Source organism: Lynx rufus, unplaced genomic scaffold, assembly GCF_022079265.1.
Source record: "Lynx rufus isolate CCGP_SWC_20201006 ecotype Redwood Valley unplaced genomic scaffold, mLynRuf1.p SCAF_3, whole genome shotgun sequence".
Taxonomy (NCBI): Eukaryota; Metazoa; Chordata; class Mammalia; order Carnivora; family Felidae; genus Lynx; species Lynx rufus.
Window position 1 is genome coordinate 194,961,708 of NW_025814845.1, and position 17,650 is coordinate 194,979,357.

The following is a 17,650-nucleotide window of genomic DNA, read 5'->3' on the forward strand; positions in this document are numbered from 1 at the left end:
GGGTAGCATCTGAATTCCAAAAGATTCTGTGAAACCCACTTTTCGGTGGGAGCGTTCACTGGCCAGGGTGTGCCCCCCGGAAGACTCCTGTGCCAGAGGAATGACTCTGTTCCTCCTGTTTGCATCAGGAGACAGATCACAAAGTGCCTTTTACAGGGAAGCTCCCAGTGGGAAAGTCAGAAAGCACACTTGATTCTCCCTCAAGTACTCTTGCCTCCTTGCCTCTGCCCCTGCTGTTCCTCTGCCTGGAACGCTCCACCCGCGACCGTGTCATTGCTGTATGCGGGCACGCACTGGCTACAAAATTACTCCTCCCCTTTGAGTTGCAAGTAATCTCCCTGTTTGAGAACGGTTTGCTCCTTGTTCAGCAAAACATCCTTGTGAAGTAAAGCTCTCTGAATTTTCTCTCGGCAGGCGATCCATCAAAAACCACCAACGACTTTGATGGCTATCTGGCTGGTACAAAACTTCGGTGGATCTTACGGGGTGACTGTGGATTAATGCAAACTTCATCAGGCAGTAACTCCAATTATAGCCATTCCCCCCCCCCCCCCATTTGACATCTCTTTACTGGAATAAATCACCACAGTCCTAGCAACTGTGACGCCATTACCCATCTGGAAAGTACCTTTCCCCTCTGTCACAATCTGCAAGAACCACCAAAAGTAGTTTGCTTTTATTTATCAGGACCCATAGTGCACGCTCACGATCTTGCCGTAGGGTCAAATCCGTTTTCGTGCTTTCTGCCGGAAGATGAGCCAAGGTTTCTAAGTGTCTTCACGTTCCACGGAACATCACGTGTGCACTCTACGGATGATGCCATGCTGACTGGACCTGGATCTTGATGCCTTAGTGAGAAGCAGGTCAACTAGTGGAAAAGGGAAACCTCACTCCACCTATAAAGCAACGGATCCCTCAGCATCCAGTCGGGAAGACGGAAGTAACTACACAATTTAAACAAGAACTTAATCTAAGGAAGTGGTTAAACAGATGCCGGCGAACTGAAAAACTAAAATGGGGCCATCAAATTAACAGAAATAGACGATTCAGGAAGCAATTGCTCGTGCTGGAGAACACAGTTAAGAAGTGCGGGCTGTAAGAGCCGAGAACTCGAAGGGAAACTTCTATGGACTGGCTTTTTGCAGGGTGAGAGTACACAGCTGGAGCCAAGGCTTCGGAAGCTCAGAGTAAAATCCGGGACTCTTTAAGGAGGGCCGCTTCTCAGGGCTTGGTAAACGTCTGAACCATTAAGATGAAATCTGCTCCAGGAGAGCCAAAGAAAGTTGGAGATCCAACCACCTGCCCCTGCCAGGTGATGCTTTGTTGCTGCGGCAACACCCCTGCAAATTCATGTGGAAACAGCAAGCGCCCTTTCCCCTCCCTTTCCCTCCTGGCCTCCCTCTAGCTCCCCCTATTGGCAAAGTTTAATAAAGCTTTCAGCAAAGGAGAAATCACATTGTGGTGGTTAAGACGGGCTAAATACAGAACGTGTTTGAAACAGAGATGTATCTGCTTATCAACTGGCAGATTTATTACGGGAAGGCTTTAACCCTTAGCAAAACTTTGCTTAATTTAGCCCCAGTCCGTAGCCCTAATCTAGCTCCTTAGCTGTTACCACCTAAATCTTGGGTTAGCACTCATGCTAAAACCTAAACGCTTTCTCTAACCCTATTGAGTTCGTTATTTCCCAAAACTCATAAAAAACTCACATATTGGGACACCTGGGTGGCTCAGTCGGTTAAGCGTTGGACTCTTGATTTTGGCTCAGGTCATGATCTCATGGTTTGTGGGTTTGAGCCCTGTGTTTGAGCCAGTGTGGAGCCTGCTTGGGATTCTCTCTTTCCCTCCCTCTCTCTGCCCTCCCCTGTGCTTTCTCTCTCAAAATAAATTAAATAAACTTAACTTAAAAATCCTCACATATCACAGATTATATCATCTGTACTTTTGTTCACATTAGTCATTCCGTGTGGAATTGTCCCCATCCCCCCCATCCCACAGATTTCCATGACCATCTTAGAAACAACTTATTCTTACTGAGATCTTACTATGTACTGCACACCCTTCTAGGCTCTTTGCATATTTAACTTTATTTAATCATTAACACAACCCTGTGGGGTATAACTTATTTATTTCCACCTTTTAAACATTTTACAACTTGCCCAAAGTCACATAACTAATAAAAAAGTAGAGCTGGTCCTCCAATGCCTGTCATAAACAATTTAAAATATCGCCTCATAAAATCCAAATCAAATGTCACCTTCTCTGAAAAGACTCCTAGAGTCCCTCAATCCAAATTACATGCTTCCTCCCTGATATATTTTTACCATGGTGGAGCTTTTCAGTGTACATGATCTTTTCACTGGTATTTATATCTGTGCACCTTCTATAAATAATCTAGTGCCCAGCTGCCTAATAGAACCCCCTGCGGTGACAGCATTGTATCTGTGCTGTCCAACATGGGCAGCCAGCAGCCACACGTGGATATTGAACAGATGAAACGCAGCAAGTGTCACTCATGTTATTCTATTTTATTTAAATTTATATATAAATAGCCACAGGTGGCTAGGGGCCACCATATTGGATTGTGAAGATGCAGCGAGTAACACAGTACAGAACAGTTAGTCATTCGTGAAAAACTTCACTGGGCAAAAAGAAAATACTTCCATAGCTTCGTTCTTCTCTTTCAAACCATATACAGACTCACAATGACTTTATTATTAATTTTCTAATGTTTATTTATTAATGCTTTTTATTTGTGTTTGAAGGCAAGAGAGAGAGAGAGACAGAGCATTGGCGGGGGAGGCGCAGAGAGAGAGGGAGATAAAGAATCCGAACCAGGCTCCAGGCTCTGAGCTGTCAGCACAGAGCCTGATGCAGGGCTCAAACTCATGAACTGTGAGATCATGACCTGAGCTGAAGTCGGATGCTTAACCGGCTGAGCCACCCAGGTGCCCCTAATGTTTACTTATTTTTAAGAGAGAGGGAGAGAGAGACAGAGCAGGGAGAGGCAGAGAGAAGGAGACACAGAATCCAAAGAGGCTCCAGGCTCAGAGCTGTCAGCACAGAGCCCAACTTGGGACTCGTACCCACGAACCTCGAGATCATGACCTGAGCCAAAGTCCCAGGCTTAACTGAGCCACCCAGGTGTCCCATGGTTTGCTTTATTAATAAATCTCTATATGAATAAACATGCCACAAAACATTATATAGCTTCACTATCAAACTCTATCCCATATTTTATCTTGCATAATATGTATCTACATGCCACACTGGTGTTTTTTTGCAAAACTTTTTGAAGGATTTTAACAAATCTGTTGCGTATTTAGTTTATAACTGTCGATGCTACACTTTTTTCCCCTCTGCATTGTTCACTGATAAATCCCAAGTAACTAGGTCAGTGCCTGGCACATACTAGGGACTCAAATAATTGTTGAATGAATGAATCATCTATACCAGGGCATCCTTGTGAAATGGGAAAACTTACAAATTTTTATAAACAACGTAATAATTAAGGAAAGAGGTTAAGTCTGTAGATATTAGACATTTATTCACTTTAATTTCGAAAATTTTTTCTTTGGCGTTTTGGAGCAAATACTCTACCATTTCCGATTTCTAAACAAAAACTGACCTTGTCTTCTGGAAGCTTCTCCCATCCTCAAAATGTTTGACAGACAATAGGCCTTTGGCTGGGCTGAATCCACAATATCTAAAAAGTAAATTTGGAAGGACAAAGGGTTGGGAGAAGAGAGGCTAACTACAACCAAGATTGGGGCCAGGAATCGCCCCAGACCAGAGCGTCAGCTCTGCAAACTGGGGAGCTCGCGAGGCCCAGCGCCCGCCCCCGCCCCCGCCCCCGCCGAAGCCCCGCCCACCCACGGGCCCCGCCCAGCCGCGCTGAGACCCCGCCCCCACGAGGCCCCGCCCCGCCGCGGATGCTGCCATAGAAACCCAGAAAGCGACATGGCTGCCGCCGGCCTGGGAGGAAGGCTTTTGACACTGCCGGCGGCAGCCCTACCCAAGTCACCGTCACTTTCGCCACAGGCAGCAGCTCCCATCCGAGGGAAGCCTAAGAAATATCTGGTCTATCCGCATCCACCGAAGAGCTCCCGCCTGTCCCCGTCGGTTCTGCGCTGGCTCCAGGGCCTGGATCTCACCTTCTTTCCTAGGAACGTCAACAGGTGCAGGAGCAAGCCGCCTAGACGGGGCCTGAGCACCCCGGGGACCCGCCGACCGCTCGGCTGCCCCGCCTGCCCCGCCGCGGCACTGGGCGCAGACGGCCTACTCCCCTGGTTTAGGTTTCAGACCCCGACCCCCACCCGCTCAGCGCGCGGCGCGCGCGCGCAAGCACACACACCCCTTCTTTTAGGGAGCGGGCCTGGAAAATACGCGATGAAGCACTCACTTATTCATTTACCCATTCAATCATCACATTTTAGATTTAAGCTAATATAGAATGCCTTGGTGACTACAAAAAAATACTGATAGTCAAGGCTCTTTCTTTAGAGACACTGGACATTAATAATCGTGGGGATCAGTTTATCCTCTGGGTGGCATCTAGTTTTTCCAATCAGGGACTGGAAAAAAGTTGCTGCTGAACTGCAGCCACCCTGAACGTAACGGGCGGTTAATATCTGCTCTGGGAATGCGAACTAATTTCCATAAAGATGAAGACGATGACTTTTTTGCAGACTCTGGTTTACTAATTTCAATACTCCTTAATAGAGACATGCCTGAAATTTTCAATGTGCATCGGAATCACCTAGGGATCTTGTTAAAATGAAGATTCAATACAAATTAATAGTTTGGGTTCATAAAAAGAACACGAAAGCCTTTAGTGTGTATCTAATCTTATTAAAATTCTATTCCATAGCAGGTCTTCCTTAGAGCAATGATCCAACAAAACTAATTTTATAAGTTATTTGCTGTCAGTGTGGAATATTAAATTGGTGTTAATTGATTATAAAACAAACTGTAAAAGTAACCACATTTTATTTCATTTCTTTAATATTATGGATCAGGGATTTTTCAAATGGCTTCCTGATTGCAGAAATATTCACTATATATTACCCCAGGGACCTTAAATTGTCATCCTTTGAAAATGGAACTTCTTTGAAAGTCAAGTTGGATAACTGGGCACAGTTGGAGAAGGTAAATTAGCAGTCATCGACTTTAAGAAGTTTGTGTTTTAAATGGTGTACTCCTGATGTCGTGGATATCTACACACACGTGCGTGTGGCTGTGCCACGAAGCTGGCAGCTTGTTTCCGTGTATTAAAATGAATGTTATTAAAGTTTGTCAGGAGTCACTTATGAAACTCATTTCAAATTGGAGTAGGATAGAATGGTTGCTTTTCTTGCTGAACGATATTTTTTAATAATTAACATGTTAAAAAAAACTATTAGTTGAGAGACAAAAAAAGGGGGGCTAAGGTGAATACAAAGTAAATGAAGATTTTTACGTAACTTCTTATAATGAAAATACCTTCTTTCTACTATTAAAGTTCCTGGCAAGAAAAAGACTTAAATTACCTAAAGAGCTAATCCATGGAACAATTCATTGCAAAGCTGGAGTACCTGAAATACTAATACAAGAGGTTTATACTTTGCTAACGCATCGAGAGTAAGTCATTTGGAATCTTCTAGCGATACAACTTAAAATGAAAATTTGGTAATATAAATCTCATTACTAAAATATGGCTTGTCAACAATATTTTTTTCGTTCCAGAATTAAAAGTATCCAGGATGACCTCGTGAATTTCACAGACTACAGTTACCAGATGCGTCTGCCCCTGGTTCCTAGCTCCACAGCTTCCAAGTCGATTAAAGATAACATTAGGTCATCAGAGATAAAAAGCAATCCCAACACGCTCAGCAATGAACTTAAAGTAGAATTCCTCTTCCTTTTACAAATGTTGCAAAGAAAATTAAGGAGAAAATTGAATCCCAGTAAGTTTTCCTTGGAAATAGTCAACTGAATTCTTCCCAACGTAGTGAGGCTATCTATGCTTGAGTACAGATGAAAGAAAAGTTGACCACTGTCTGTCCCAACTCTGCTTTTTCTATCCCTGGTTTAAAGGGAAAGTGGTTCTCTTATGCTTAGCAGTGGAATGATTTATCATCGCTGGAGTGGTTTACGGCATATTTTTTTAAATGAAAGCATAGGGTAACTTAGTATATTAACACTTTTCTTTTTAGAAAAGAGTGACTATGTTCACATAAAATTCTGTGGGAAGTAAGTTCAAATATCAAGTTACTAACGAGGATGAGAATATTTCAGACTTCATCAGGATGTAAGTACTTTAGGAAAAGCCTGGATTATCATGATTTGCTCTAGATGATTTCCAGACCATGGTCATGGTTGTCCTGTAGTAGCCTCGGTATGTAGACTGGGTACGTAAGGTAAGGCAGATGGAGGCAACCCACGGCAATCTTCCAGAGAGATCACTGAAATAATTCTCAAAGCATCCAAAGCATTTGTCATCAGAGTCCCAACAAATGACAAACAAAATAAGTGAACTTTCTTTCTTTCATTGTTGTTGCTTTACTAACACTTAACTTAGGACACCACTGGTCTCAGAATTCTATAGTCCTTGATTCCAGACATTTAGTGACTTCATCATGACCGTGGCACTAAAACCATTCAAGAATGAGGCAGCTGTAGGTCAGTAGGATTTCTCCCTCATTTGAACCCCCACTTTCTGAAGAAAAGAGCCATTTTCTCTCTAGTCTCTGGAAGGAAAGGAGAGCAGTAACTGTAACTTCCCCTCACAATGTGAGTTGGATATTTTGGTTTTCATCCTGTTGCTCTGTTCATCTTCCACTGCCTATCATTTTTTGTTTCTCTTCCTTATTTGCTCTTACTCATGAATTTGTGAACAGAAAAGAACTGAGGTCATTAATCCTGTTGTGGAATTATATAGTCAAATTCTTTTGTAGGTTTTTAAACACTAATTCTGCTGTGATTCATGCATGCATATAATGTAGATGTACAACTTTAAAAAGACAATGAATAAATATTTGTGTATCACTGCATAATCTATGACGTGGAACATCACCCATAGCTTTATATTCTCCCGGTGTCCTGCTCTTACCGCCTTCTTCATACTTGCCTCTGAGAGTAACCATTGTCCTGCAGCCTTTGTCATTGCCTTGATTTCAAAAAGTTTGTTTATGCGCACGACTTCATTCATATGTATTTCTCAATTGAGAAGATTTTATCAAACTCTGTACTAGGTAGAATGTCTCCCATGTTGTTCATGCCCCAATCCCTGGAACCTGTGAACACGCTGTATTACACGGCAAAAGAGGCTTTGCCGAAGTCACAGACCTCGAAATAGGGAGTTTATGCTGGATTATTCAGGCGGATCCAGTCTAATCACACGAGCCCTTAAAAGCGGAGATGGTTCTCCAAGTGGACCCAGAGGAGTGCAGCAGAAGCAGGAACGATTTGACGTGTGGGAGGGCCTCAACCTGCCACTGAACAGAGGCCACCTGGAGAGCACAAGGTGAGGGCATGGCCTCAAACAACTCTCAGGGACAGCCAGCAACAAGACAGATTTTGGACCTAGAATTGCAAGGAGCCAAATTCTGCCAAAAACATGAATGAGCAGGGGAGAGGATTCATCCCCAGAGCTTCCAGAAGGAATGTGGCCCTGCTAACATCTCGATTTCAGCCTGGTGAGCCTCTAAAAAGAAGCCCATAGACTTCTGTACTGTGAGAGTAAAGATGGCTATTGTTCATAAGCCACCGACTTTATGGTAATTTGTTACGGCAGAAATGAAAAACAAATACAAACTTCATAATTAATACTGTTGGCATCATGAGGTTATAAAAATATTCTCCTATCCTTACCTTGACTAAGGTTTAGCCTTTCCACTTTTTTTTAAATTTTAATTCCAGTTAACGCAACGTTCTATTAGTTTCAGGTGTACGATTTAGTGATTGCTTCCATACAACGCCCAGTGCTCATCGCAAGTGCATCCTTAACCGCATCACCTATTTCCCCATCCTCCACCCACCTCCCTTCTGGTGACCATCTGTTTGTAGTTAGGAGTCTCTTAGTTGTTTTGTCTTTTCTTCCCCTTTGCTCATTTTTTTTTGTTTTTTAAATTCCACATATGAGTGAAATCATATAGTATTTATTTGCCTTTCTCTGGGTGACTTATTTTGCTTAGCATTGTACTATCGAGCTCCATCCATGTTGCAAACGGTAGGATTTCGTTCTTTCTTATGGCTGAATAACTCATTGTATGTATGTATATATATACATATATATGTATATATACACGTTATGTTTATATATATATAAACATACACACCATATCGTCTTCATCCATTCATCCATAGATGGATGCTTTGGCTGCTTCCGTCATTTGGCTATTGTAAATAATGCTGCTATAAACATCGGGGTGATGTATCCCTTTGAATTAGTATTTTTGTAGTCCTTGGGTAAATATCTAGTAGTGCAATTACTGGATTGTAGGGCAGTTCTACTTCTCACCTTTTGAGGAACCTCCATATCATTTTCCAGAGTGACTGCACCAGTTTGCATTTCCACCAACGGTGCAAAAGGGTTCCTTTTTCTCCACATCCTCACCACCACTTGTTGTTTCTTGTGTTTTTTATTTTAGCCATTCTGACTAAAGGTGTGAGGTGGTATCTCATTGTAGTTTTGATTTGCATTTCCCGGGTGACGAGTGCTATTGAGCATCTTTTCATGTGTCTGTTGGCCATCTGGATGTCTTCTTTGAAGAAACATCTGTTCATGTCTCTGCTCATTTTTTAATTGGATTGTTTTTTGGGTGTTGAGTTGTATCAGTTCTTTATGTATTTTGAATACTAACCCTTTACTGGATATGTCATTTGCAAATATCCTCTCTCATTCAGCAGGCTGCCTTTTAGTTTTGTGGACTGTTTCCTTTCCTGTGCAGAAGCTTTTAATTTTGATGTAGTCCAAAGAGTTTTTGTTTCTATTTCCCTTGCCTCAGGAGACATACCTAGAAAAATGTTGCTATGTTAGCCTTTCATTTAAAATAATTTTTCAACTTTACTGAGGTATAAGTGACAAATAGAAATTACATATATTTAAGGTGTAAAACTTGGTGTTTCGATATACATATACATTGTTCAGTGATCACTGCAATCAAACATATCCATGTTCAGAGCGCCTGGGTGGCTCAATCAGTTGAGCGTTTGACTTTGGCTCAGGCCATGATCTCACGGTTCCCTGAGTTCAAGCTCTGAATTGGGCTTGCTGCTGTCAGCGCAGAGGCCGCTTTGGATCCTCTGTCTCCCCTCGCTCTGCCCCTTCCCTGCTCAGGCTCTCTCGCTCTCAAAAATAAACATTAAAATATCCATCTCCTCACAAGGTTGCCATTTTCTTTCTTTCTTCCTTTTTCTTTTTCCCTTGCTTGCTTGCTCTGTGTAGTGAGTACACTTAAGGCCTACCCTCTTAGCAAATTTCAGGTACACAATACACAATTAGATGCAGTCACCATGCCACACATTAGACCTGCAGAACTTACCCATCCTGCATAACTGAGACTTTGCACCTCTGATCTGCATCTCCTCACGTGCCCCTCCACCCCATCCCTAGAAATTACCATTTCACTCTCTGCTTCGAAGAGCCTGTTTTACATTCCACATAGAAGTGGAAATGCAGTATTTGTTTTTCCATGTCCGGCTTATTTCTCTTAGCATAACGTCCTCTGGTTTTATCTGTGTTGTTGCAAATGATAAATTTTCCTTTTCATTTATTATTTATTCATTTTGAGAAAGAGACTGTGCCAGTGGGCAGGGGCAGAGAGAGGGGGAGAGAGAGAATCCTAAACAGGCTCCTCACTAACCATGAACCGTGAGATCATAACCTGAGCCCAAACCAAGAGTTGGAAGCTTAACAGACTGAGCCATCCAGGCACCCCCCAAATTTCCTTCTTTTTAAAGGCGGATTAATATTCCATTTTGAGTGTGTGCACGTGTGTATGTATACATGTACATATTCTCTATACGGTCATCCATTTTTGGACATTTAGGTTGTTTCTGTATCTTTGGCTAATGTGAGTATTGCTGCAGTGAACATGGGGATGCAGATATTTCTCTGAGATACTGATTCTGTTTCCTTGGGACATATACCTAGAAGCGGGATTGCTGAATCATACGGTAGTTAATTTGGGAGAGAATCTCCATATTGCTTCATGATGGCTGTACCAATTTACATTCCAGCAACAGTGTAGAAGGGTTCTCTTTTCTCTCACATCCTCATGAACACTTTTTATCTTTTGTCTTTTTTGATAACAGCCATTTTGACAGATGTATGATGATATATTATTGTGGTTTTGGTTGCATGTCCCTGATTATTGGTCATCATTAGTGATGTCGGGCACCTTTCATACACTTGTTTGCCATTTGTATTTATTTTGAGAAACATCTACGTAGGTCCTTTGCCCCATTTTTAATTGGGTTATTTGCTTTGTTCAGTATTGAGTTGTATGAATTCCTTATACGTTTTGGATATTACTTCCTTATAAAGTATTAAACACTGATGAAGGAAAGAAGACACAGATAAATGGAAAGACATCCCATGTTCATGGATTAGAAGAATATTGTTAAAATGTCCATACTACCAAATTGATCCATAGAGTCAATGCAAGCTCGCAAAACTGAATGGCAGTCTTTACAGAAATAGAAAAAACAATCCTGACTTCACATGGAATCACAAAAGAACCTGAAAACCCAAAGCAATTCTCTGAAAGAACAAAGCTGGAAGCATCACACTACCTGATTTCAAACTATATTAAAACAGTAAAGTACTGGCATAAAAAACAGACATGTAAACCAATGAAACAGAACAGTGAGCCCAGAAATAAACCCACGCATTTACAGTCACCTGATCTTGAATAAGGATGCCAAGAATACACAATAGGGAAAGGACAATCTATCTCCTCAATAATCATGCTGAGAAAATTGGATATCCACTTGAAGAATCTCACACCCCAAATCAAACCCAAATGGGTTAAAAAACTTAAACATGAGACCTGAAACCATATAACTGCCAGAAGAAAACACAGGGAAAAAGCTTCTCGGTATTGGCAATGAATTTTTGGAAATGACATCCAAAACACAGGCAACAGAAGCAAAAATAAATACATGGGGTTGTATCAAACTAAAGTGCTTCCTGCATAGCAAAGGAAACAAGAGTGAAAAGGGAACTATAAAATGGGGAAAAAATGTTTGCAAAGCATGTATCTGATAAGGGGTTAGTCTCTTTTAAGATGTTAATTTGAAAAAAAAAAAAGATCTTAATTTGTCTGCAACTGAAATGGAGAACCAATGGTCTCAGAACCATTTTTTGAATAGTCTGTTCTTTCCCCACTGATTTGTAGTATCCTTATGTCTCAAACTTTCCAAGTTTCTGTGTATATCTGGGCCTGTTTCCTATATATATATATATCCTAGCTGATTTTGTCTAAATGTGTGCAACTTCATCACCCGTACGATCTTAGTTACTATGGCTTTATAGCAAGTGTTGGCACTTGGTAAACAAGTCCTGCCATTCTTCCCTCTATGAAGTATCCTGTTGCACGGACCTATTTATTTCATTCACTGTGACTTTTACTGTTAGGAATTCAGTAGTACTGCCTACTGCTATATTTGCATTCACGTCTATCGTGGTGTTTTGTGCTCTTTATTCTTTTTCCGTTTCTTGTTATTGTTTCACCTATCTTTTCTTCTTTTGGATTGATTGGATTGAATTTTTTGTAAAGACTGTCTCCCCCCCACCCCCCAAACTGACTTGGAAAATTTTAAATTTCTACTCTTTGTAGTGCCATTCTAGAAATTTCACCATGCAGACTTATCCTCATCTAAAATTAATGTCTTTACTCTTTCTCCAACTATAAGGACCCTAAAACACTGACGGCTCCTTGTCAGCCCCTTACCGCACTTCGGCATTTTAGTTTTGTCAAGTTACCTTATTTCTAACACCATAAATCAGATACGATTATTTTTCACACAGAATGTTTGCTTATATTTAGTCTACCTCACCATCACTGTCACTCACTAGTTCTCACTGGGATTTCTAGAGCCAAACACAAGTATTCTATTTAATCTTCTAATTAAAAGTCCATCTTTGCACAAAGTTAACCTGTATCTCTCTTGTCCTCCCGTGAGCACACTTTCTCTTTAGCCATGGATCACCTCAACCCTTCAGATTCTGCAACAGTATTCTGTTATCACCCATCTTGATCTTTGAGGCTGCTGATTTGAAGCTCAAAGTCATGAACTGTGGTAATTATAGTTCTGAGGATGCTGCTGACCAGAGCTGTATTTAGCACGAACAGGGTCTGGCTGATAAGTAGAAATAACCTTAGATTCTTCTTCAAGCTGCAGAGGGGCAGTAAGTGATCTTTAGAAGCACAGGGAAGTTGATATCCAAGTGCGATAGATAGAATTATAGAACTAGTTAATGAGAAATAGGGGAAACAAAGAAATAATTTTAAGTCACTAGTTTTAAAGCCTAAATAAGTTTGCAAAACAGATACTGCATGTTGTTCATATGAAATATAAACAATATTTAAGAAATCATTTAACCTGTGATGACAGAAGTCAATACAGTATTTTCTTTTTAGGATACTGTGTAGGAGAGACAAGCAGGGGATTTGGGGGGTACTTACTAGTAATACATGATCTCATGACCTGGGTGATGGCTACCCCAAGTGTATTCATTCCAAAAATTCATCAAGCTGTAAACACATAATTTGTTTACTTTTCTGTATACATATTATTACTGAATAAAAACTTATCAAAAAAACTAAGAACATAAAGATAGTCTTTAAAATAACGGGTTTTTTTTGAAATAACTTTTTTAAAGCCACTATCTTGTGCATCAAAGATGTGAAAAATGTGGGGAGAAGGTTAATAATCTTCATATTCACACCACTCTTAAGAATATGATAAAACAGATGTCTAAAGAATTTGCCTAATTTTTAAATTACAGTGTCTTATTCTGGCCCTGGCCGTAGTGATTTTCTAACAGTTTTTGTGTTCCTATTTCATAGAACGGTTTGAGGTCAAACCAACAGTGGGAGAACTTACTCTTGACCACCTTCCAACCCATGGCTCTCAGTGCAAATATAACTCCATGATTTCAAGGGAAAGAGTTGCTCCTGTTTTACGTGAGTCTTTGTTACTGTGGTTTTATCCTTTTTACCTGTGAACTGAACCTTTTGCTGCTACTTCGTTCCTTAGAATTTTTTTAAACAGTGAAAACGTTGGTCTAGGCATTCAGTCTAAAACTGTGTATTAGGCTGGTGTCGGCATGCTCTGGGTAGGTGGAGGGGCCACACAGTCCGCTGAGTACCGGTCACATTGGGGAGGTTTCCAAGCCAGGTTCCCCCCACCCCACCCCAACTAAAGGACCCACTTCAGCTCTGATGTATCTTTAAAGAGGTGGGTCTGAAACAGGTGAAGGCCAGTGCAGAGCTCAAAGCTCAATTCTCTACCAGCAGGTAAGGAATCAGCCCTAAGGCAGATACGGATACTTGCATACTTGTATTACAACAAGCCCCTAGTTTAAATCCTGGGAGTTCAGAAAGTGTTCATAGCATAGCAATCTAGAGCCCATAAGCCAAAATCAGTCTCCCACCCTGTTTTTGTAGAGCCTGCAAGCTAAGAATGGCTTTCACATTTTTAAATGGTTCAAACAGTGTATCAGAAGAAAAATGGTATTTTCTGATGCAAGAACATTGTATGAAGTTCAAATTTCTATGTTCATAAATAAAGTTGTACTGGAACACAGCCAGGACCGTTCCGCATGCCATGTCTGTGGGCTGCTTTTACGCGACAAAAGCAGGGCCGAGTCGCTGCCCACAAAGTAGGTTCTAGATTTAGTGAATAAAAACAGATATAACCAATAAAACCAATTACAGGGACATGTTGAGGACATACTTTCATTGAAAATTATTCATTGCTCATCTGAAATTCGAACTTAACTGAGTGTCCATGTTTTGTTTTTACTGTCAGGGCTCTGATGGAAAATATTAGGGGACCTGTCCTACAAGGCAGGATTCCTAAAATGTTAAGGGTTTCATGGGGGGTGGGGGACACAGGCCTTTGTTTATATAGGGTCTGGAAAAGCAATGTTAACAGATTCCTCCTTTTAAACTTGTGATTTCTCAGAGCCTTTAATATGCTAATACTCATTGTAAACAGTGAAGAGGAGAGGTACCCAGGGAAGTGTTTTCCAAACTCTATTTGATCACACATCACTCTTATTTGGTTTTGTTTTGCTAATGGCCTGGTAGAACTACCATTTCTAAGAGCACACTTTGTAATATCTAGACATTAGAACAGTCCATTAAAAGGTCTAACTCATATGCTTGAGGCATGGTACTCAGCATGACTCAACAGAAGTGAATAATGACGTTTCTATGGAAAAAAAAATAAGTATCCATAGTTTCACCTTCAGATTCTGGGAACACATCCTCTCCTTCAACCTGCCTCAACCTTCTTCCAACAGTGACGCCTGCAGGGAGAGCTCCAGCAGGTAGAAGCTGTGGCTCCAGGGCAGAGGCTGGGGGGTGGGGGGGTGGGGAGGTGGGGGGGGATCTGCTGGTTCCCTTGCTTGCCTCTTTCCCCTTAGGACTACTTGGACCTGCCTGGGGGTGGGAAAGCACAGGACCACTTGCTTCGGGACCTGCAATGAGAAGGCGGGAAGAGGAATGAAATGTTGCAAGGCCTCCTTCCTGCATAAGAAACAGATGCAAAGTGTCCATATATATGTGTGTGTGTGTGTGTGTATACACACACACACACACACACACAATGATGGCTACTGATACTTGAATAGCTGAAGAACTTTCCTTTATCTTTCCAGAAACATTTCAAGGTCACAAATGAGTTTTTAGAAAAATAATGCTCTCATTTCGGATCACAACTCCAAGGAGAGTGGAGTCCTGCTTTTACGACTGTAATGACGTAGCAACTGCTGCACGTGACTTCTCCCCCATTTTATTCTCTCCATGCTCTTCTATGAGTCCCCCTCACTGCAGTGGGCTTTCTCCATCCTTTTCAAAGTGGGTGATGGGCTAAGCCTGGAGACATCACCAGGAGAGATCAGGATGGGAAGAAACATGCTTTTCTCTCTCTACTTCTCTCAATCCTATTCCAGAAACTTGGATCCTCTTAGTCTGGGCATAACGGAAATTAATGAATGGTGTGCAGCTCACTTTGGTAATTACATCGATGAGAGCTGTTTTGCTAGATTTTATTTTTTCCAAATTAATTCAAGGCATTCCATCTCAGTTGTTTCTACTGAAAGAGCAGAGTGTTTAGGTCAGGTCAGCTAACATAATCGGAGTGAGTGGAAGGAGGGGAGCAGAGCTAGGCTGCAGGTCAAACAGGATCCTATTTTACCATCTAAGATTGCGCGGCAAGTAACGGCACCAAATCCACAGGCTGTTCACCTCAAAAGCTTCTAATTCTCAAATAGGGTGGCAAAAATTAATTGTAAGAAAGGCTGTTGCCTTTGTTTTTTTCGTTAACACTGAAGTCCCTCCCTATGTTTACCTAAACCTAGCATCTAGTGAACTCGTGGGCCGAGGGAGAATACATTTCTTAGCTGCCGCTGGTCCCTCACATGAGAACTGAGCGACCTGGAAGGTCAGCCAGTTTGGACGCTTCATTGCAATCAGAGTTCCAGAAACTAAACTGCGAATTATGTGTATTTGCCAAATCTCAGCACTGTTAGAATCGAGGCCTCAGCTGCTTTCTGAAACAACATCTAAAAATAGTTGAGTCATATTCAGCATCAGATACGCCGAACTAAGCCCCGGGTATTTTAGGCGCTGCTAATGGCTTTTGGAAGTGGGGGGCATTCCGATTTTTTATTTACGGCCACTACACTGCGTGCTTTAAATATTCTACTTACCAGGCATGTAGATGAACCTGTGTTCAGACTGTTGCTGATCCTGGTGCAAGTTCTGTGTGTTAGAAACACTGACCATCGCGCAAATGTTTAATAACCACAAACGGATTTTAATGTTTTTTATTTAAATATGCCAGGAAATACAGGTACTGTTGGCAATCCACTTAGAAGAATTCATGTCAAACAAGCTGGAAAATACTCTTTTGAATCTGCTATGAACCCTATCACAAACACGAAAAAGTAACCTTGAAAAGCACGTGCCCAATGGCTTTGAAGATGTAATGCAGCGTCTCCTGCCATCCTAGAGGGTCTAATCACCTGGTTGTGGGTATATAAGTAAATTAAAGCGATGTCTTATCCATAATTGGGCTCAAAACGTGTTTTTTTTTTTTCAATTCAACAACCACGTATTAAAACACCTGTGCCAGGTACTGTTGAAAATGCAAAATCAACAGAGAAGGAGCAAAAATCATTTTAAAAGGTACAGTTAAACATAATTCACCATGACAGGTAAAAGTTTTCTCTCATCAATTCTGTAGCAATGGTGGATCTGCTTTGTTATGTTTTCCTCATCAGAAATGAAAAGAGCAACCACTTTGCCTGATATATATCTACATATCACATGCACTCATAAAGAATGCATTCCGAACGGTGATTATCACACATTGGCCCGGAAAGAATACTGCCCACCCCCATAAATAGCTAGACTTAAAACATTCTTAAAAAACAGGCATCGTCCTTCTTGTTGATAGGGAGTTGTGGGAGAGGAAAAATTGTGCCTCACTTGGAATTTGCTTCTGGTGTTTAGCAAACCATTTAGCTCAACTGAAAAATTTCTACTGGTTGCTGCCACTCCCCAGAATTTTAGTGGAGGGAAACCAGAGTTGGCCGATATCTTGAAAGATGGATTATCTTTCATGCATTCTTCTAATTTTACATTCACATTTGGAAAATTTTCTTCAACTGTAATTAGTCATGTTGTTACACTCTCTCATTAACAGTCTCATCTGACTTCCAAGATGAGCATTACTAATGCTGGATCCTGAGACACACACGCCAATCTCCAGCTAAACTCTGTGCGTTGTTTGGCATTGCTGAAGGCTTGGCTTTATTAGAATTTCTATCTCCAAAGACTTCTGTGTTTAATTTCACATTTGGGGCAGGTAATATTTAGTGAAAGAAATTAAAGAGGGCCCACACGAAATAGGATGGCTTCTTGGGAGTGAGTGTACAATCTAGTTTTTTCTGAGGTAAAGGGTATATAGTTTAAATGCGTACCTTAAGCAGCTACACGTTACCCATCTGTTACCTTGCATTCTTTTAAAAACAATTTTTTTTTACGTTTATTTATTTTTGAGAGAGACAGAGTGCGAGCAGGAGAAGGGCAGAGAGAGGGGGAGACAGAATCCGAAGCAGGCTCCAGGCTCTGAGCTGTTGATACAGAGCCCGACGCGGGGCTTGAACCCGCAGACTGTGAGATCATGACCCGAGCTGAAGTCGGACACTCAACCTACTGAGCCACCCAGGCACCCCTGTTACCTTGCACTCTACTGGCACAAATCTAAAGTAGAAAATTATGAGACTAATTTTTAACCCATAAAATATAGTTCCTTAGGGAGGGGCTATAGAAGCAAGTCTTTGGAACCTCAGCTGGGGAAAAGATCCAGAGAAAAGGATTTAAATTTGGGTAGAGAGTCATACAAAATGTTTCTTTATTCTTCTCCTGAC

General features: G+C 41.4%; 1 protein-coding gene across 1 annotated transcript; it reads left to right on the forward strand.

Annotated features, from left to right (window-relative positions):
• The first annotated feature begins 3,960 nt into the window (after positions 1–3,960).
• On the forward strand, positions 3,961–16,166 carry SPATA4 (spermatogenesis associated 4). The gene is made up of 7 exons (XM_047090608.1): positions 3,961–4,178; positions 5,019–5,148; positions 5,501–5,619; positions 5,725–5,945; positions 13,056–13,172; positions 14,453–14,542; positions 16,060–16,166. The coding sequence occupies exons 1-7, from the start codon at positions 3,961–3,963 to the stop codon at positions 16,164–16,166; spliced, it is 1,002 nt and encodes a 333-aa protein (XP_046946564.1).
• The last annotated feature ends 1,484 nt before the right edge of the window (positions 16,167–17,650 follow it).